This window comes from Squalius cephalus (genome assembly GCF_949319135.1).
Source record: "Squalius cephalus genome assembly, chromosome: 20".
Taxonomy (NCBI): domain Eukaryota; kingdom Metazoa; phylum Chordata; class Actinopteri; order Cypriniformes; family Leuciscidae; genus Squalius; species Squalius cephalus.
The window spans coordinates 13,076,914-13,098,427 of record NC_137141.1 but is presented as its reverse complement, the minus strand read 5'-3'; the positions used below and the strand labels follow the sequence as shown (position 1 = coordinate 13,098,427).

Genomic DNA, 21,514 nt, shown 5'->3' with positions numbered 1-21,514 from the left:
CAATCTTGTGCCAGCCTTGAATCGTATTCGAATTGTATTAGCTCCTTTTTTCCCTATTAGTTATTTGTTTTTAATTTCATTTAAATCTATCTATTATTTTTGTGTGCATATTTTATGATAATTTTAAATCATTTTTATGTAAAGCACTTTTAATTACCAATGTGTATTAAATGTGCTAATTAAACTTGCCTTGTGTTGCCTTATACAACAGAACTCCACCATTATGTCACAATTTATTATGTTACCATTATGTATTATTATGTAGCCATTAGGAACCTGGTTGTTTGTTTAGAGGGCCTGATGTTATTTGGCCCTGTAGAAGAACAGACTGACTCACAGCAGACCCCAGGCGTTTATTCGCTTTTCTGACAACATATAGTGACTCAGTGAGCTGGGGACCATCAGATCTGTGCCTGTGGTGTAACACCACCTACACACATCCAAACCACATCATCGAGAAGGGCCAGGTAAACCTGCTTGACACATGTGGGGTTTGCATCAATTCTTACTGACAACAGCTATTGTGCGTCGGGCTTGTGACCGCTTTAAGTTTTTATGTTATTAGTTGACACTTTAAAGGGCACGGACAGAATAACATGAGGTCGGTCATGCTATGGCAGGCAGAAATTTGGGTATGTGAGCTGCCATGTTCGTTCATCCGCTTTCTTTAAAGAGAGAATTCATTAATAATCAAAAGACAGCTGCGGTTTCTCATTAGCTCTTTTAAAAACATTAAAGCCTGCAGGGAGAATGAAAGAGGGAGAGATGAGAAATAGGTTTATTTAGCCTGAATAACAAGCATGACTGGAGTAGCTAGACACAAATGTGTCTGACATGCACACAGCGTTCTTCAAACCCATCTGTGAAATCCACCTCAATCCTCCATTGAGTTGTTTGAACTATTCTGATTTAAAGGAGACATATCATGCTTTTAAATCGTTCCTTTTAACATATAAATCATACATTTGTAGTCTATATAAAGCGGAACTGCAATGCTTGGGTCTGAATTCCTCATTATTATAGCTCCACAGGCCCCTTTTCTACCCCTTTTCTGATGTGCGTCTGAGAGCAACTCGTTTTGGTGCGGTCTCTTTAAATACAATTGAGACACTTCATACCCCGCCCCCTCTCCAGGATGCAGAGGTTCAACTCCACCCCGTTCGGCCATTTTTGTAGTTTGATAGCAGAGATACGATTATAGCGGCACAGAAACTTTTTATTCACACGTTATTAACAAAATGTCAACAACAGAAGACTTGTCCAGCCAGCCTTAGATGTTCGAGCCAGAGTCGGAGCAGGAGCGAGATGAAAATGAAGACGACGAACCTGCAGAACAACGTCTTCATATGGATGTATCGCAAATGGTGTGTTACTGTATTTACACATGAAAATGTGGTCTTCCCACCTTTTACCACCGTGTCGATTTATTTTGATTAATATGTGCGAGGGAGAGAGAGCAAGACAGCGTCTAGTTTGGAGACGGTGTCTTGTTTACACTTTCGCCTGGCTCCGAAGAGAGAGAGTGAGCGCGCGCGCGACCGGGTCTCTCTCTCTCTGCTCGTTCTTTCAGTTAAACATGCGCCCTGTCACAAGCGCGGCAGTTCATCTACATTAGATGGTGTAATGAAGCGTGTGGGTTACTACATCCAACAACCGAACATTTTAACTTACCCTCTCGTAACTTCTGCATCTTTTAGCTTGGACTACAAAATTGCAGCGAGAAATAAAAATGGCGGATTGCTCGAAGTGTTCGGCTGGAAGTCAATGTCCTTATTTGGCAGTTCCGCTGCAAATACTGTGACGTAATAGTTCACAAAACGTCATAGATAACAGAAAAATCTGAACAGGTTGAAAAATATGACTAAAACAGAATATAAAGATATCAACGAAGCACCTGAAGAGAATAATTTCAACTTTTCTGTACTTCTAAACACTCCAAATATACAACAAAATGCATTGAAGGGCTAAAAAAGTGGATTTAGCATGATATGTCCCCTTTAAAACTAAAAGTTTAAATGGGAATGGAAGTAATACTAAAACTTCCTTAATGTTATAGAATACATTTCTGGTACTCAATTAACATTCTAATGAACTATACTTTATTTTGATTTTGATTAGTCAGTCATTGCAATAGAGCGCAACAGTCGGGATCCAGAAGTTAAAGTCCCATGCATTTTTTCCACAAGGGAACTGATTAAACGAGAACTTAGTAAACCTTTAAAAACAGACCTACTGTGAGATACGAGCTTGTTATTTGATGGCAAATGCTTTTGTTGAAGCCGAAAATGCATTATTTAGAACTTATTTTTTAAATGAACAAGTTCAACAGTGGTGGAAAAACTACATTACCCATGATTCTGCAGCGAAATTTCCACCAATCAGAGAATCACAACAAGAAAATTGCAAAAATAACACTTTAGCACCCGCCCACTCCCTTTGTGAATGATGTAGAGATAGGGTGTATTGACACTTGACCAAAGACATGTAAACGAACCAAAAACAGGACAAAATCCCATCATACGTAGGCTACGACCATACAGCGAGCGCATTTAGCCCAGAACACAGCATTGTTTTTGATGTTCGACAACTTCCGTTGAAAAAATATACGTCATAAAGACTTTTTTGTTTTCTATCTTTAGATTAGATGTTAAAAATGAGTGTGAAGGTAAGCGAAACATGTATCAACCAAACTAGAAGTGTGATCACAACCACAGTTTCCCTATACACTCTCAAACTAGGCTACTTAAATGTTTACATATAATAATATAGCTATTTGCAATAAATGTAATATATCTATCTATCTGTCTTTAATTGCTAAGAGAAAAATTTATAGGAAAAATACCTCTGGAACCAATGCCATTAAAAAAGTGGATGGGCACTGTTGCACTCTATAAGCTGTCAGATATTTGAAAAGAACGACTGTAATCATTATTAAGAAATGAATATTAGCCTAAATATTCATTTGGTAATAATTTTGTATAAACGCAACATCCACCCTGAGTAAGACAATGACATGGTGCTCAAGATCATGTTGCATCACCCTGAAGTGGTTTATTTTATGATAATGACCAACTCACTGCATATTATCACTTATTATGTACTAATATTTAATGATAATACAAGTGTCAAAAAAAATGTCAAAATTTGACCTTTAAGAAAGGTTGTGACCTCTGTGGTGAGTCAATACATTGAAATGACACTGTTACTGGCTTGATTGCTCTCCTAGCACAACAGTGATTGATTTCACTGTTTTAAGAGCACAAAGAAAGTTACTTAAACAACAAAACATTTTTGGCATAACATGCATGGCTCACGCTCTGAGTGAAGCAAGATAAAGCAGACATAACTCATTCTGTTTTGACACTTCAAATAATGCTTAAACTTCAATCCCCATTCACTTTTCCTGTCATATTTATGCCTATAAACTAAAAGGGATCAACACAGATCATGCTGCACCTGGATGAAAACAGATGTTGATATTATATAATTGCAGGGTGTCCATCATTGTAACGTTATACACATGATCCGTGCATCAAAACATCTGTCATATTCATATATAAAGGGTTAAAGCTCTATAAAATCCGCTTTCATCACTGCACATACATACCACATTTGTCTAACTTCTAACAGAAGTGTTATATCACATAAGGTGCCGGTGGTACGGATAGAGCAGAAGGAGCTGTCATTAATTCAAGCGCTAACATGCATAGCATCATAAGTGCATCAAGCCTTTAGTTCAACAAGCTGCACGTTTCATTCTGCTTTTCACAAGCGGATATTCTCTTTCATGAATATTGCATTAAAAATAAGAGACAGCACTTACAGATCGATCGGGCAAGGTAGCTTGAAATCGGATGGACAGGCAACCGCGCTCTTGCCTGTCGGCTGATGTGTGTTTGTGTTGCTGCACATCTGCGCAGCTCTTCCTGACACTCATCCGGGTACTTCAGCTGTCTGCGCAGCTCATAGATAGATGCCACCGTCCGCCATATTGGAGCGGTCCGTGAACATTCGAGAGTGGATTCAAGACAGCGTCTGCAACTGTAGTTAGACGCATGTGTTAATATATATATGTATATATATGAAATAGACTTCAGCAGATTATTGACGACACGCTAAAAGTTGCAAGATGGCCGGCGCGCCTACGTATCTGGAGCGGTCGAGGGTAATCTACGCATATATATCTATGGCGCAGCTCCTCGCCTGTCACTCATCCGGGTACTTCAGCTGAGGGCCTTTATCTGATGAATATTAATCGCGTCACGTAAACTCATTAATATTTAAGACCCTGATGAATATTAATCGCGTCATGCTACTATTGCTTTGGAAAATTAAACGTAAGGCCATTAAACTTCATTTAAGACCATGATCAAGACCATAGACTGTAAAAAAAAAATAAGATCAAGACCCAAACCTTCGCCACATATCTATGATGCAGATATTTATTTTTATTTTTATAGTCAGTTATTGGGTAACCTTCCACACATGTAACATAATTAATATTTATGAACCAAGTCTTTATCATAATAGGATAGGAAATTTGCAGAGGATCATTGTTTGATTATATAGTAGTAGGCTACGTTATGCCACCTTGTGGGTGGTATTATAATTTAAGTAATAATTTAGTAGTTCATTCTTAGTAATTTTAGTAAGTTTGTTAACATTATTTAATGCATTGCGATTGCGAACTAACATGAACAAACAATAAACAATTATATTTTTACTAAATAACATTACCAAAAGTTAATAAAAGCTTTAAAAATAATAATATTGTTCATTGGTGGTTCATGCAAGTTAGTGCATTTACTAATGTTAACAAATGGGACCTTCTTGTAAACTGAAAACAATAAAAACAAGTGACTGTTTTCAATTATTATTATTACTTTGGTGAATTACCCTACACTAACAACCCTAATCCTTCACTGATGAGTGAGATATTCTTTTAATATTAGGAGATGTGGTGTTGTTAAGAGTCAAGGGCATAATGCGATTCAGAAGTTTTTAAATTGTAAGAAGTCTTTGAATGATGAACTATAGGTCATTTAGATTCATAAGCATTAATTGGGTTAAAATATTACATTGTATGGGTTTAAAATCAGATAAAAATTAATGGCCAGTGATATCAAAGTTTTCATTGAGAATAATAGGTGATCCATTGTCCAAAAGACTGCAGGAGAATATCTTTGATAATAAATTCAATTTCTATAAGGACAATGTTCCACTTATTCAGGGCTATTTAAAATCTGATCTTGTTTTACATGCTGAATAAGTACAGGATGTCCTGCACAAACCTTAAATACCATAAACCAAACAAAAGCTGGACATTCCGATTTTTTAGCAGATAAGAGGGATGAGTGTTTATGTTAGTGTTTAAATGTTTACCAGGCTCTTACTTTGAGACTTCCTAAAGTTCACTGAATATAATGAATAATCATTTTGAACATTTAAATATATCAGCATTCACAATTGTATTTCTTCAGACTTATTAGGTAGGATAGGCTAAATGTTTTGAATTTGAATTTTGAAGTGATGAGTTTAATGTTGAGCAACCTTCATAAAGTAAAAGTTCTTATACACTATGTGTACTTTCAGTTTTCAGCTCTAGAGTTGGGTGGTGTCGAGAGGATCATTATGGAAATAGTTCTTCCTGTCAACAAGTGAAGAGTCACCAACTCATCTACTCAGTTTTCAAATATGGTCAGATAGTAGCACGGTGACTCAAAGTTACTTGAGTAATTTATATTAACTGTTGTCAAGCATAATGGGGTTGCCAAGTGCCTTTCTTTAAAGACCCAGTTAATTGCACTTTTGTGTAGGCACACTATGTAACATTGATCAAAATGAACAATATTTAAATGCATTTAAAATTTAAAGGGGTGGTATAATGTCCTCTTCACAAGATGTAAAATAAGTATTTGATGTCCCCAGAGTGTGTGTGTGAAGTTTTAGCTCAAAATACCCCACAGATATTATTATATAGCTGCAAAGCATGTTAAAATTGTGAATTTTTGAGGGTGAGCAAAAACGCACCGTTCAGTGTCTGTTCCTTTAAATGCAAATGAGCTGCTGCTCCTGGCACAGAGGGCGGAGCTTCAAGAGCCTGCACTCACACAGACATGCACTGTGTTGTAAGGTGTCCCGTATAGATCAAGGGGAGGTGGTAGACAGGCTCGGGACTCAGATATCATCCAAAGAGGATTTTTATTAAATGCCAGTGGAGAAGTAGGAGTGTACAGATTCACAGTGAGATGTCAAAGAAAAAAATACTAAATTAAACCAAAAAAAAAAATTTACAAAAATAATTATACACTTGACTCAGTGCAAACTTTGATGTATCAATAATCAAAGGAAATCAAATTGCTACAGGCAGCAAAATCTACATGGATACATTCAGCAATACAACCCCCTCTTTTCCTCACCAAGGTTCAGTTTAGACTGGCTTATATAGCCTAGGACAAGCTCATTACACCCAAAACCATACCAACTGCAGGGGCATCCCTTTGTAGCCTAAACATATAACCATTTAACTTTCAATAAATAAAATAAACTCATTCGGCAATTTAAACAACCTGTAAACACCATAGGACATTTATCCATGCCTACATCACCAAGAGTTAAGTTCCCTTCGCTACTAATAGAAATGGTTTAACCCAACACAAGAAAAAGGGAAGCTGTAGTCCCATCCCCAACTTTGAGGAGTCACGGGAACAGGGTATGGTGAGTAGACAGCATGTGGGGCAACTGTTAGCAATGTGGGAGTAAATACAGATTTGAAATAATAAATAACAAAATGCATAATACCACTTGTCTCTGTGTGGTTAATGGGAAAAATACTAAAGTAGACATAACACGTTGTGATGACCACTGATATGTGCACCTATCTGCAATCAACTCAAACAGCATATCTTAAACTTATTATAATTGAACGTTATAGAATAATTTCGAAAACTTTTAGCCTTTAATGTTCAAACCGGATTCAGACAAAGATGGAGAGACTCCAGAAGAGGTGACAACATGTAGAATGCAACAGGACGTTTCTGAATGGTTAGTTGAAGAATTTATGTAGCTTACGTGTAGTTATCTTCTAGTCATTGATTAGCATATTCTGTCTTGATAATCTATAAATCGTGTTCCGGGGGCGGGGTTTATGTAAATTTTAGGGTTGGTGATGTCACTAACCCAGGAGGAATGTCGTGTAGTCCTTAAAAAGTGATTTCTTTAAAAGCAAATATCTTCCTTTGCTTTGAACTTTGAGCGCTGGAACTTTGCAGATGTTGTTTATGCTCAAACAGCAACATTACACACTACCTAAAGTTAAAAAAGTTAAATCATAATCAACAATTTCATTTGTGTTTCAAATGGCGTTTTCGCGGCCTGAAAATGCAAGCGTTTGAAAAATGGTTTCAAAGTGCAAGTTCCATGTACAAATGTAAGAGAAACAAATTCAGAGGAAAAACTTTTCTGTTTTTAGTACATTGTTGTTATGTAAACTTACCCCAAGTCTTACCCTGGTTAACTATAGTAATCAGAAAAGAGTATCGATTTGGCGTGCTGTCCGATGGGAGGGATCCAAGCTCGGAATTTGGGCCGAACCTAGAGTAGGCTACTCCCCCATATCTTTGGTTAGGATGTTTTAAGACTTTAAGCAGCAACAACTGCTGATGGAACGACAACGGCGTTCTGGCATTCTATGGCGCATGCGCGACTCTAAATCCTGCTTCATGACGTTCTACTGTAATCTACGGGAGAACAGCTGATTTGTTAGGTGACAGATTAGATAATAAATGTTATGATTTGGTTATGTGGCATTTTAATTGTACGTAGGCCTATCATTTAATGCCAAAAGCAACCCCTCTCTTGCTTTTTATTGTTTTTACATTTTATCGTTATTACATATTTTTTGTACTTTGTCAAATGATTAAATGGCCTGTTACACGGTCCTCTTTATTGTTGCTTAGTGATATTTGCATTCTTTGGCTATGCCAGTTAGCAGTGTAGCCTACTTCCGGTCGGCTATAGGCCTCCTCTTGTGCTGATTGCTGATTGGATAGGCAATTTGAAAGTGTTCCTCCCTAACTTTGTTAATAAAACATCATAAATAGAGAAAAGTTTTTCTGGCTACTTTGACGAGTGTAGGTTATTAAGTTAGTCATAAAGAGTGTGAAAGTTTGCCATTGTGCTCCGGGGAGTTTGTAATAAACCAAGAATCAACATTGGCTTGGCTTTTCGGTGATATATTTTCATAATGGGTTGTTTTAGCACTGTAGGCCTACTGGAATTTATTTTCACGGAAGTCTCTACTAATGGGTATGGCTAGTTTCGTATGTAACATATAATATAGCTTCAGCTAGTCAGCTTGAAATCGTTTCCATCTAAACTGTGTCTCTTGGTGAATGTTTTATGAGCAGCAGGATAATCTCTCCCTAGCATTTTGGCCAGAATATCAGTTATATTAAAAAAAATTCAAGGTTTGACCATGTCAGACTGGCAATTGTTATAACTTTTGCAACATCATTCATTTAAAAATATCCTTGTTTCCAGTTAGTCAAAACAACGGCATAAAATATTGCACTTACTGTACATGCTCAGATGACATTATTTTTGTAATTTAATGTATTCACATGGTGCCCCGAATCATATTCATCTGCACAGTAATGCAGAGCCGAAGCACAACCAAAACAATGATCTTGCTCAAAACGTTACATGGTGTACCTTTAAAAGTTCTTAAAATAGACTTAAGCTATATGGTGACACAAGTATAAAGCCATACATGTGTTTTATGACTGAATTTATTCATTTAAACAAGGTTTTTACTTCAACAATGTGGAAAGACTCAGTAGAAGGACATTTTTCTGAACAGAAGCGTCGTATCCGCCCTGGCCCCTGGAAGCATCGGATCAGCCCTGGTCGCCTGCACAGCCTGATCCGCCCTGGCCCCCGGAACTGTCAGGTCCACCCACGCTCCACGGCCCAGGCCCGCCATTGCCATTTCCTGGCCCTCCATCCCTCCCCCAAGACCGCCTCCATCTTCACCACCTTCCTGAACTATTGTTTTTTGGTTTTGTTGGGCGTAAGGAGCCGCCCATATGGGGTCTATGTCACGGTTTGGGTTTTGTTTCTTGTCATTGTCATGTTTCTGTTTCTTGTCATGTGGTCCTGCCATGTGTCTTGTCATTGGTTAATTGTCTGATCATTGTTCACAGGTGTTCATTGTCTTGTAATTAGTTTGTGTATTTAAGCCCTCATGTTTGCCCTGTGTCTTTGTCCAGTATTGAATGTTTGTCCAGGTTCTTGTTTTGAGTTCTGAGTTTCATGCCTTGCCCTGCCCTTGTTTTTTGTTTTTGAAGTAAAGTTGCATTTGGGTTCTCTACCAGCTTGCCTCCAGTGAATTCATTACAGTCGCATGTAGAGACCAGTAAAACAGTTTTTTGTAAAAAAAAAAAAATTGTTAAAGAATATTCAAAATGTTGTTAATTCATGACTTGAGTTATTTCGGCACAGGTTAGAACAATGTTAGAGACTAATAATCCATTGTGGATTGGTCACCTGAACTGTCTTTAAGTTTTGGGAGGCCCACTGTGTGAATCTTTGAAAACCCCTGAAACGGACTGAAGTCCATGGTGTCATAAAGCAACTGATGGTGACCTCTGGTGTTGATTAGATGGAACAGATGCTATGGTATTGCTGTCATATCCATGTTCACACCAGGTCTTCTGTAAAGGATTACCCTGGTAGTCGATCATCATCTTGCCCACTCTTACCCTGAGTCTGAGAACAGCAACCAGCATCTCCCCATTTGAATGCAGAGGGTAAGTAACGGGAGGCGTTTCAAAGCTTAGTGACATAGACTCCAGGACCCAACATGCCATCAGAGAGAAGCCCTTCCTCATGATCCTCATCGCATTCAACATTGTAGTGCCATGAGTCATGAAATATTATGTAGGATTGTTTACCTCTATGCCAGTTTGGCTGAATGTCAACCAAGAAACACTCAGGCTATACAACAAAAAGAGCTCACAAACACAGATGTCTGAAACATCTTGCTGCTGTATTCCCATGACAGTACAGACGTACAGATCTCATTTCAAACCTGTATTTTTTTTTTTTACTGTAGAACACAAATTAATATATTTTGAAGAATGCATATCCTATTTTTGTGCATGCAATGAAAGTCACTGGGATCTAAAACATGCCATTGAATGGACAAAAAACGTGAGACATTTTTGCAAATAAATTGCCAAAGAATTGTTCCACAGAAGACAGGAAGTAATTTTATAAATGACACGAGGAAAAGTAAACGATGACATTTTTTTTAATCAACTATCCCTTTAAACACAGCACAGTCCATACTTTTAACACATTGATCAGTTTATTTATTTTTTCCCATAATTAGCAATATGCATACAGTAAATATCTAGCCTAGAAATCTAGACGCACCCTAGCGGCAGCAAAAATTATTTTGCAGCCAGGGTAGTCTAGCAACTCTCCGTTGACTTTCGTGCTGGAAAAACCTAAATTGGGTCAGGCCACGTCGTGTATAGAGCTGGTAAGTCCCGCCCATCCGTAAAACCCCAAGTGGACCTCTAGGTTGAAAAATCGTCAATGCAAGTGAATAGGAGAAAATAATTATTTTCTGGTCCCGTTTGAATTGTGCCATGAATGTGAACATATGTTGTCTGTGAATTTTTTATATAATTTTTCATGTTACGAGTTTGACAGAATATTGTATGATTCTTCGGCTAGCTAGCTATGTCTTTAGTTGTGGAAAAGACATAACGAGAAAGACTACATGTCGCCTATGTGACGTCACCCCATAAAGTTGACTTACCCGTGGTTTTCGCCAACCTCAACGATTTTGTCCTCTCCCTGAAAGAAGGCGGTGAAGTGCACCAAAGACACAGTCATGTTTAGCGGGATCCGTGAGCTAGTGTCCGTGTGCGAGTGGTGTTGACGTTTCAAACGCGTCGAAGCAGCGAGGAGTTGTAGTCCACAAAGTGCTCTCACACAAAGTCTAACCGTATCAAACTTCTACCCACTAAATTGTAGCATTCTTTACACGAAAAGTTATATAAAAAATTCACAGACAACATATGTTCACATTCATGGCAAAATTCAAACGGGACTAGAAAATAATTATTTTCTCCCATTCACTTGCATTGACGATTTTTCAACCTAGAGGTCCAGTGGGGTTAGCGGAAGGGGCGGGACTTACATGATGACGACAGAGTTGCGACGGTTCCCTGCTAACGTTACTTGAAAACAAAGAAGAGTATGGCAAGCCGTTTTAGCTTAAATTGTACCCAGCGTTACTTGTCGTAAATGCATTTTTACTAGTAAGAATTCAATTAGAGAGCTCTACAATTCAATTCTTACTAGTAGCAGTTACAATTAGAGAGCTCTCTAATTCAATTATTAGTAAGAATTACATTTACAGAGCTCTCTAATTCAGTTCTTACTAGTAACAATTCCAAAGAGAGCTCTACAAATGATTTTTTACTAATCATATGTATCCATTGACTTCCATTCATTTTTAAGTACGGAGCTGTACAATTGAATTGTTACTAGTAAGAATACAATTGCAGAGCTCTTTAATTTAATTCTTACTAGTAACAATTTAAATAGAGAGCTCTCTAATCCAATTATTACTAGTTACAATTCCAATTGGAGAGCTCTCTAATTCAGTTGTTACTAGTAAGAATGCAATTGCAGAGCTCTTTAATTCAATTACAGAGCTCTGCAATTATAAATATCTTTAATTTTTTTTTTTACTAGTAACAATTCAATTGTAGAGCTCCGTAATTAAAAATGAATGGAAGTCAATGGAGACATATGACTAGTAAAAATTCATTTGTAGAGCTCTCTATTTGGAATTGTTACTAGTAAGAACTGAATTAGAGAGCTCTGTAATTGTAATTCTTACTAGTAATAATTGAATTGTAGAGCTCTCTAATTGAATTGTTACTAGTAAAAATGCAATTACTACGAGTAACGCTGGGTACAATTTAAGCTAAAACGGCTTGCCATAAAGAGTTGCTGCTGGAGAACAGTCTTTCGAATCGGCTTTGGCCGCGACTCTGGAGGACTTGGAGTTTTGTTTTTCTTTGAGAAAAGAGCAAAGAACGCACTTAAGTCATTCTTAAAAAAGGAAGATGTGTTCGTAGTTTTGCCGGTCAGATTCAAAAGTTGAATCTATCAACTAACGTTAGCTCCACTGTTGGGAAAACGCTCTGGGGTGCGTTTCCCGAAAGCATCGTTGGCCAACTATGGTCGCAAGTTCATCGCAATGTCCATTGAACTCTATTGGTAACGACGGAACTTGCGACCATAGTTGGCCAACGATGCTTTCGGGAAACGCACCCCTGGTTGGTTGAAGCGCTGTCCTATTGCTTGCAGAGGGAATTTGAAAGACAGCCGTTTATCCCGCCCCTCGGATTGAGCCGTGTCTATGGTGAGTTGCCAGACCTAACATCTTGATGTTGGTCTGGCTTGCCAGGCTAGTAAATATCTGTATATTTGAAAGAACACTTTTACAGCGAAGTATAAATTCAGAGCATGTAAAGGTAGCTTTAAGTGAAACTAAAAGAAAACTACTTTTGATATTTGGAGAATTACAGTATATGCTCTTATAAATTAGAAGTTTATATCAGTACCCATATTCATAATTGTGACCACAGTCTGTTTACAATGTCAACTAGATTCTTACCAGTGTTTTTAAACATTGTGTGTGTGTATATATATTAGAGAGAGAGAGAGGGAGATGCCCCGTAGTGATAGATGCCCTTTTATTTCATTTGAGCCCCTGTCCCTGAGAAACTCTTGATCATTGATGATCCAAAACCAAGCAATTCTCACATTTGTTTGTCGTTTATTAAAAATTCATATATTTAAGTACAGCAAACATTCAAACATGAAAAAAAAACCAAAAGACATTATGAGAGTACTTTTGAAAACTTACATCAAAACAGGGTTTGGTAATGTAATCATTATGATTAATGGATTTTTATTCCTGTTTGTTGAAGTTTAATATTTTAATATTATTTAATTATCAAAGAGATCAAGCAGGCATTTGGTGTACTTTTAGTACATGCACAATGTTATTGACTTCATGGGTGCAGCATGGGAACAGTACCTCCCTGAAAAACAAAGCCTACAAACTTGTCCAAAGGTATCCAACCAGCAGTCACTGAAAACCAAAACAGTTTCTCCAGTGCACAGTTTATTACTAAATACAACTTTATCAAAATGTAAAGTCTTTCATAGACAAGTCTGTCTAAATATTAGCCCTCATTAAGGTTTGGGGTGTCTTTAAGCCGTCTCTTCAATATAAAAGTCTTTTATATTTCATCCATGATTAGCTCTGTAGGTAATGCGTCCCAGGTGGTGTTAGGCGTGACCAGTGTGTGTGGTTTCCAGCATCTCCTCATAAAGCCAGCTCTCAGTGAAGTTTCCTGACTGCTCCATTAGCTCAAACAGACGCTTGTACTCATCAGGGTAGACGTCGCCTGTCATTGTGTCGTCAAGGAAGCAGAGCTTTGAATTGAGCTCTGATCCACTGCCAGGACTCCATGAGCTTTGGAAGACAGCAGACCAAAGGTGTGAATGCATACAACCAATCATGTATGTTTGTTCACTCAGAAATTTTAGTTTGTATACAAATACAGGTAATAAACTTACTTGATTTGTTCAATCAATCTGCGCTTCCTTTTAGCAAGGCATTGTTTCACCATCAAAACCAGAGTGCTGCCATTCAAGGGGGTTAGGTGAGAGTTAAACAAGTCCTCACGCGGGGTTATCCGCACCAAACACAGGTTATCACTCTGGGAAGTCTGGGGGGGGGGGGATTGATGCATTAAATTGATTAAAATTGACAGTAAAAACATTTGTTACAAAAAAAATATTCGTTTCAAATAAATGCTTTTGAACTTTCTATTCATCAAACAATCCTGAAATAAATGTTTAACAGTTTCCACAAAAAATATTAAGCAACACGCACACATGTATTCAGCATTGATAACAAATAAGAAATGTTTCATGAGCAGCAATAATAAGAAATTTCTGAAGGATCATGTGACACTGAAGACTGGAGTAATGATGCTGAAAATTCGGTTTTGCCATCACAGGAACAAATGACATTTAAAAATACATATGATAGAAAAAAGTTGTTTTAAATTGTAATATTTCACAATATTACTGTATTTTTGATCAAATAAATGCAGTCTTGGCGAGCATAAGTGACTTCTTACAATGTACATGGTTTGAAATTAACACCCACCGACTTGCCAAATGTGGGTGAAAATCCACTATGGTGGGGTAACGCATATCAACACTGGCCAATTTAGCGGGTTATGACTCATAAATGATGTTCTATCACTTTGCATGGCATCGCTATAAGAGCCCTTCCTCTAAAAGGAGCCTCAAACATTAGCAAAACAATGTGCAAAGGGAGTCGCACACTGAGACAGTGCAACATCTTTAAAATTCAAACACATTGTTTTCTATGACAGTACAAAGATTACGACTCTGTTCAAAATCATGCCACACCACAGCGTCACTCAAATCGTTTTCCAACGATTTAGGACGAATATATGTACCTACTGACTTTACCCTACAGGATTGTGTATTTTTCAGTAATAAGTTTGTGGCTTGAATAAATATGCTTCATATAGACAAATAAATAATATAGAAAACATAGTACTAACATTAGAGACTAAAGTACACATAACAGACTAATGTTTCTCAGCTCATTTTAAGATAGAAGATATTACCTGCAATTCATTCATTATAAATCTGAGCTTATTCAGTGAGAAAATGAGTTGTCGGACTCAGCCAGCATATGATTCAGACCAATGACTTGTATGATCGATTCAGACTGATTCACTAATTATTTCAATTGATTCATTAAGAAGAACCACAAATAAACAAATTGGACAGAGGGATGTGATGACGACACAGTGCCTCTCCTGATTCACTAATACAATATAATCAGATGAAGAATCCTATAGTGATATTACCTGTATGAAAATACTTACAGTGCTCTTTGATGTGGACTTTTTATTACTCCTGCTTATACTCAGAAAGGATGACAATGGCTCCTGGAAATGAGGATAAAGCAGAAATACAGTACAAACCCATTAATCATTTATTGATAAATTATTCCCAGAAAAAGTTAACAACGCATAAATGATAATAAAATGTCTCACCTCATGCAGTAACTCAATATCACAGGCAATCTGCCAGAGAACACTGAAAGCTAGGTAGTTCTTATAATCTCTTGGACGGGTCACTAATTTCTGTCAGAGAAAAGAAACATAATTCATACATCGATCCAACTGGAAAGCTTCAACTCCTGCTTCTTATATTGCTTAGAGGGTTAGTTCACCCAAAAATAAATTTGATCAGTCACATGTCAAATGACTAAATGGCTGTTTAAAAAACTGGAATAACCTTCTGTTCAGAAGTGCAGCCTACTTTGTTTACAGGCTAACAGTTGCATTTCTGCTGTTCCTTAAGCGCCATCTACTGTCAGAGGGTAAATGAGCATTTTTAATCAGCACATCCGTTTTGGGGCCGTTTATGTGCGGATGCCTCTTTGACACAGTACACACACAATTTTGTAAATTTTAACCAGCTGATAGAAAATTATTCTAAAAATGCATTCGCCTTCATTCCCATAGTACCTAATTTAAACATCTGGAGGCATACATTGCTTGGCTTCATTGCGGTCATTAGTTGTTGCCAAATATCTCCAAAACCGGTCATCTTCGAGCTATTGAGAGATAAATTTGCACACTCTCATTTTGCTGGAATTTGGCCTCGCACTGTGACGTACTAAGTAAAAAAATTACAATGAATGAAAGTCTTATGTGTTTGGAATGACATCAGGGTGAGAAGACAAAATGTTCATTTTTGGGAGATCTAGGCTATCCCTTTAAGACTTTTTAATGGCCTTTAAATCAGGAGACTCTAATTTCAGACTTTTAAGACTTTTTAATGCCCTGCAGGAAGCCTGAGCATGTTTGAGCTTCAGCAAAAAGCGATGAGGTTTGGAACGTCCCAAGGGTGAGTAAATGATGACAGAGTTTTCATTTTTGGTTGAACTAACCCTTTAAACTTTGTACATGTGAACTCACCATGTATTCATTCTTGCTGATGAACATGATCAACTCCACACGTCCGTAGCGGAATATAGAACGGCGCTCAAACAGGTTGTAAATCAGCTTCCACAGTATGCTCTTCTCATTCCTGTGTGAGAAGATCCCCACAACCTTCACCGGGACATCTGTTTCAGAAATGGAAAGACAGAAAAAGCATGATCCAAACCACATATTTATGCCTCGCTTAAAAAGGATTGTTTACTCATCCTTGTGCTATCGGTGTCTTTCTTTACTTTCACATTAATCTGAATGTTTGGGACACTAACCTGCTGACCAAGGTACCTCAGAGATGGCCAGGTCAGAGAAGAGCTTCTCCGAGTACATGGCTGGTGGTTTCATGCTGCCGTGGCCAATGGGATCCAGCTTGAAGAAGTCACAATGAACGACATCCAGCTGCCCTTCCAGTTTGCTCTCCAGGTCCTTTAAGACCAAGGGTTAATTTAGGGGTGTGTAATATGAAGATATTAGACTGTGAACGATTAAAATGTCTTCACGATCTGCCTTTACGGTATCATGCTATGGCACACATTCTATCAGTTGCAGTTCTATGGCTGTTTTTTTATTATTATCTCGATCGCGGTTACACTAGCATGTCATTGATGTTCTTCATCATTAAGCGAAGGTAAACATTTGGGAGAAAATCGGATGCGTGTCAATATACTGGATTTGCGACGTTCGTCTGTTACAAGACAACTTAGTTTGAATAAAATTAATATTTGTGTAGTGTTCAATGTTGTTATCAATAGAGATACGCGGATGGGGGTATTAGTTCATCCGCAACACAAAACTCATCATCATCATCCGCACCAACGTTTTTTTGACCAGATTTCAAAGCCGCACCCGCCCGCCATCCGCTGATTGTTTTGTGGTCTATGGACGATGCAATGCTCTGCTGATGCGAGCCGCAAGAAAGCCTTTGTCTGTTCTAGAAAGGATGCAGCAAAGATATTTAATGCTAATGTATGAGGCATAGGCCTACGCTGAGTTTCATTCATTTACGATGAGATGCGCTCTAGTTCAACTTCACAATGCAATGCAAGTGAACGCGGCGCATCGGAGCCTCAATGTCACGGTTATATTGTCTCCTATATTTTTTTATTTATTAAATACATGCAATTGGTTGATGAAACATTTATTAAAATTAAGATACAATTTGTACAAAACGAAATTCGCTTTAAAGAAATGCTTTCTACAAAGCAAAACTTAATGAAGTGGTAAAAATCATGTCTGACGATTTACAAAACAAAACTTCATTAAGTGGTAAAAACCATGTCTCCCGATTGCAAATGTTCATTGCTAATGTTTATTATTGCAAATGTTTTTCATTTGTTTAATAAATCTCATAATGATGGCACATCACTATATCATAGCTTTTATTTCTATCTCAAATGATTGGCGGTCGCTTGGCAAAGAATCAAATACAGTTGGAAACGACGTAGATCATTAATAACACAGACTGTTAACAATTGTTTTTAATTAGTATTTAAACATTCTCTAAGATAAAAAATGTTTGTAAAAAATATTTTAATAACACTGTTTTGGCGGTTATAGAGTTGTAATGACGTTGTTCAACTATAACCATCGGTCTCACGGTTATATGCTAACCGTCACACCCCTAATTCCATTTGTCCTTTCTTACATAATATTTGGCCTATGGTTTGTATATTTTAATAACTAAGTAATAAAATAAAGTGAAATAAGTTGAAAATTCAGCTTTGCATCACAGGAATAATTTTCCTTTTAAATTATAATAACATTTCGTTTTAAGTTTTTTTTTTCCCTGTATTTTTGACCATATTAATGCAGCCACAGTGTGACACTTTTGAACAGTAGTGTACATTTTATAATACTTGTATAACTCCCTGACTTGGAAAATAAGCCTTTTTAACAATGCTTTTAAAAAAAAAAACATAACATACTGCGATTCAGTAAGTGAGTGATAAAGATAAAATAAAATTTTGAAATAACCAGATTTTGGTCATATCACTCACCACAACTTTGCCCAAAATGGTCTGTCATTCTTTTTTCTTTTATGTTTTGTTACCTTGTAAGATATTTTTTTATTTTAAATAGGGAAATTAGTTTAGCAGTACTGCTCAGTAACTTGCAAAAAAAGCCTTAAAAACCAATGTGAAAAAGACTTTGTGATACAATCGTGGATCGTCGTGATCCTGCATGAAACAATCGTGATATGATATTTCTGCCATATAGCCCACCCCGTGTTATTTATTAGGAAATGGGTCCAGTAAAATCTGGCAGTGAGTAGAATGAGATAAGATCATTTCAGAAGTCTACCTGCAGCTCAGGAAGGAAGTTTGCTTCACTTTCCAACGCAACCACTCTTTGAGCCCCACAGTTCAGCAAAGCACGTGTCAATACGCCAGGACCTGCGGACGGAGACAAACCCCACATGAATACATCTACAAATACTGATGCCATTCAGTTAGCAGTTGACAGACACGCACCTGGGTTACACTCAAATATAACAGCTTTCCCGTCCTCAATATCTCCGGCAAGGTGGTCGGTCACGATTCTCGCAAGGGAAGGGTCTACGATGAACCGTTTCAGGTGTTTACAGGCTAGGGCTTTCTGCGTGTTCTCATCCACATCGCCCAAATCTAACGGGTCGTACCGGCAGAGGGGGCGAAACTGACCCTGCAGAGGCACGGCGACAGCGGAGAGGTTCCTCTGAACGCCTCCTGAGGATGGAGTAATGAGCTCTGGTTTGCCCACCTGAGCCGGGGTCTTCCTTGCGCCGGAGGAGAATGAGTCTGGAGAGCAAGTTCTCGCAGATGTGGACAAAGTACTGTGTTTAGTCAAAGGCAAAGCACAGGGAGATGCAGATCTTGATGTTCCACTGAGAGTTCTTAAAGTCAGGACAAAGAACCTACATCCTCCACACGCCGCCATGATGACCAACAAGCCTGAAGCCTGAAATCATTACAATATACAGTCAAATTTCAAATCCAAACCTGAACAGTTATGTAACTATATATTTTCTGTACTTACGGGATTCATGACATTTTACTGTATTGGGCTAAAACACAGTACTATTAACTGTAACAAATGTTATTTAAAAAAACCCTGATATTTTCAGTGTACACATATGTGTGAGAGGAAACCTTGATATAAATTATAAAGATAGCCATTTAACATTGGCTTTATCTGAATAGACTGATTAGGCTTAGTTCAATAAAGATATTTAAGTAGATTTTATAAACATTCCTTAGAAAAAAACACTACTAGTGTGCATCTTGAGACAAAACAATGGCACTGACATGTTACATGACCATTACATTACGCTTTTGCACCAAACGTCCTCGTTAACTATCTGTCTCGCCTGCACATGCAGATTGTTGGTTATAGATTTTAAGACAGTTTTAACCCAAACTGACCTCAAGTGATGCGGTTCTTGTCCACAGGATCTACATTAATGAATCGCATTCAAGCTGCGCAACACGCGCGTCCGTGACATTGAGCCCCGCGTGCTGTTGACCCGACGCTTTCGCAATCCTATTGGCGAGGCGCACTACGTACGTCATGTCGCCGCGACGTCCCGACATATTATGCTGATCAGGAGTGCGTCAGATTTACGCATTCTGAAATTTGTTAATATTTGTTTTTTGTATGTGCAGTAAGCATTCGTCTCAATATAAACTTTTTAAAACACATATAGACATGATAATGAAAATATCTGTTTTGTAGTGAAATTGAAATTGAGTTTCAGATTGTTTAATAACCTGCGCAGTGCCGTGTCAAGTTGACTGTCATGAATACAAACAGGGCTTTCATAATGTGTATGTACTGTATGTAGACACATGGACGGTCAGTGTGGGTGATATTGTTATGATGGATGTGAATATAGAGCGGTTTGTCAGTGAGGGTAAAGGAAATGGTTTGCGTGCTCTGCGTGGAGTCAAACCCGGTGAAGTGATCCATTCATGCGAGCCGTTTGCATTCTGCATAGCCAAGGATTTCTTGAAAACCACCTGCCAAAGTTGTCTCAAGAGGTAAGAACACAATTTTTCGAACATGCACTGTGGCACTTCTGTGTTTTTTAGACATGGTACGCGATGCCATACAATTATTTTGGAGCACCATTTATGTAAATACCACAGTGCACGCTCTTCAGTACCATAGTATGTTCCAAAGTACCATGGTATAGCATCATTTTGTAAGGGTAAAATGCTTTTAGCAACAGTCGGTCTTTATGCTCCTCTTCTGTCATATGATAATGTTTTCGTGAATATGAAATAAAGAGTTCGCAAAATGCCAATACAAGTGTAATGCATGACATCGCTGAGTTTGACCTCCAGGAGGCGCTGCTGCTCTTTCTCTGATGTTGCTGCACCTTGAATTAATTTACATGATGGACTTTTGTTTTTTGTTGGTCAACTAAATGAGTGCGAAATGACGCTGTTTACATACCTAGGATTAAATAATATATTGCATAAAGACTATCTAAAGTCCCCCCTTTGGAGAAGAAAAATAGCCCTAGCTAATATGCACAAAGTTTACTTTTGGCGACGGCAATTTCAGCAAATTTCAACTCTCGATTAATTGGCAGGATCAATTGATTTTCACTGCGTATTCAATGGATAAATTAGTTTTAGCAGTGAATTTTTATTTATTTATTATTATTTAAATACTAGTTTGGGCCGTTTTTCAATATATAATGTGTTTTATGCTGCTTTTGAGGATAGTTTTTCTTTCTTTTTTTACAGCTGTGACAGTGTGAGGTTTACAGTAACTATGTTCAGAATGTCCTACTATTTTCCTGCAGTATATAATATACTGTACTATTTTCTGTATGCATAGAATATACATCTAATAATCTGCTTGATTTGAACTTCCTTTTCATTTTGATGATGCAGAATTCATATCCGGAGATAATACATAAATTCATTTTATATAACAAATATTTGAACAATTTCAAGTATTATATATGCTTGATAACACTTTAGTTTAGGGTCCAGTTCTTACCATTAACTGGTTGCTTATTAGCATGCATATTACTAGGATATTGGCTATTTATTAGTACGTATAAAGCACATATTAATCCACGACCATATTCTACATCCCTTAATCCTAACCAATACCTAAACTTAATAACTACCTAAGCAGTAGCCTAATTAGGAGTTTGAGACAAAAGTCATAGTTAATAGTGAGAATTGGTCCCTAAGTTTTTATGGTTTTGACTCATTATTTTTTTGAATATCAAGAGTTTGAGTTAAGATGGTTATAAGATTTGAATCAAAATTATGGATTATTACATAATGCAAACTGTATCACCCTTTGTTGAAAACAAACTGTTTGTTTTTAGTACTATTTAGTTTATACTGCACAATATGGAGTACACA

The 21,514-nt window shown here is 37.5% G+C and overlaps 3 protein-coding genes across 4 annotated transcripts in view; 1 reads left to right on the top strand and 2 right to left on the bottom strand.

Annotated features, from left to right (window-relative positions):
* Positions 1-3,923, bottom strand: part of cnsta (consortin, connexin sorting protein a) — a 32,192-nt gene extending 28,269 nt beyond the window's left edge. For both annotated transcript variants that reach the window (XM_079852837.1, XM_079852838.1), the window contains exon 1: positions 3,824-3,923. The gene's annotated coding sequence lies outside the window, so the exon portion shown is untranslated. The remainder of the gene's footprint in view (positions 1-3,823) is intronic.
* An 8,843-nt stretch (positions 3,924-12,766) lies between these two features.
* Positions 12,767-19,668, bottom strand: tfb2m (transcription factor B2, mitochondrial). Its single transcript, XM_079854221.1, has 9 exons — positions 19,550-19,668; positions 18,620-19,085; positions 18,450-18,541; positions 16,421-16,574; positions 16,131-16,279; positions 15,201-15,290; positions 15,030-15,092; positions 13,675-13,826; positions 12,767-13,570 (listed from the first exon to the last, which is right to left on the bottom strand). The coding sequence occupies exons 2-9, from the start codon at positions 19,062-19,064 to the stop codon at positions 13,384-13,386; spliced, it is 1,332 nt and encodes a 443-aa protein (XP_079710347.1). The 5' UTR covers positions 19,065-19,085; positions 19,550-19,668; the 3' UTR covers positions 12,767-13,383.
* A 275-nt stretch (positions 19,669-19,943) lies between these two features.
* Positions 19,944-21,514, top strand: part of smyd3 (SET and MYND domain containing 3) — a 192,060-nt gene continuing 190,489 nt past the window's right edge. The window contains exon 1 of the mRNA XM_079854222.1: positions 19,944-20,164. Within this exon, the coding sequence (XP_079710348.1) occupies positions 20,001-20,164 (164 nt within the window). The 5' untranslated portion in view covers positions 19,944-20,000. The remainder of the gene's footprint in view (positions 20,165-21,514) is intronic.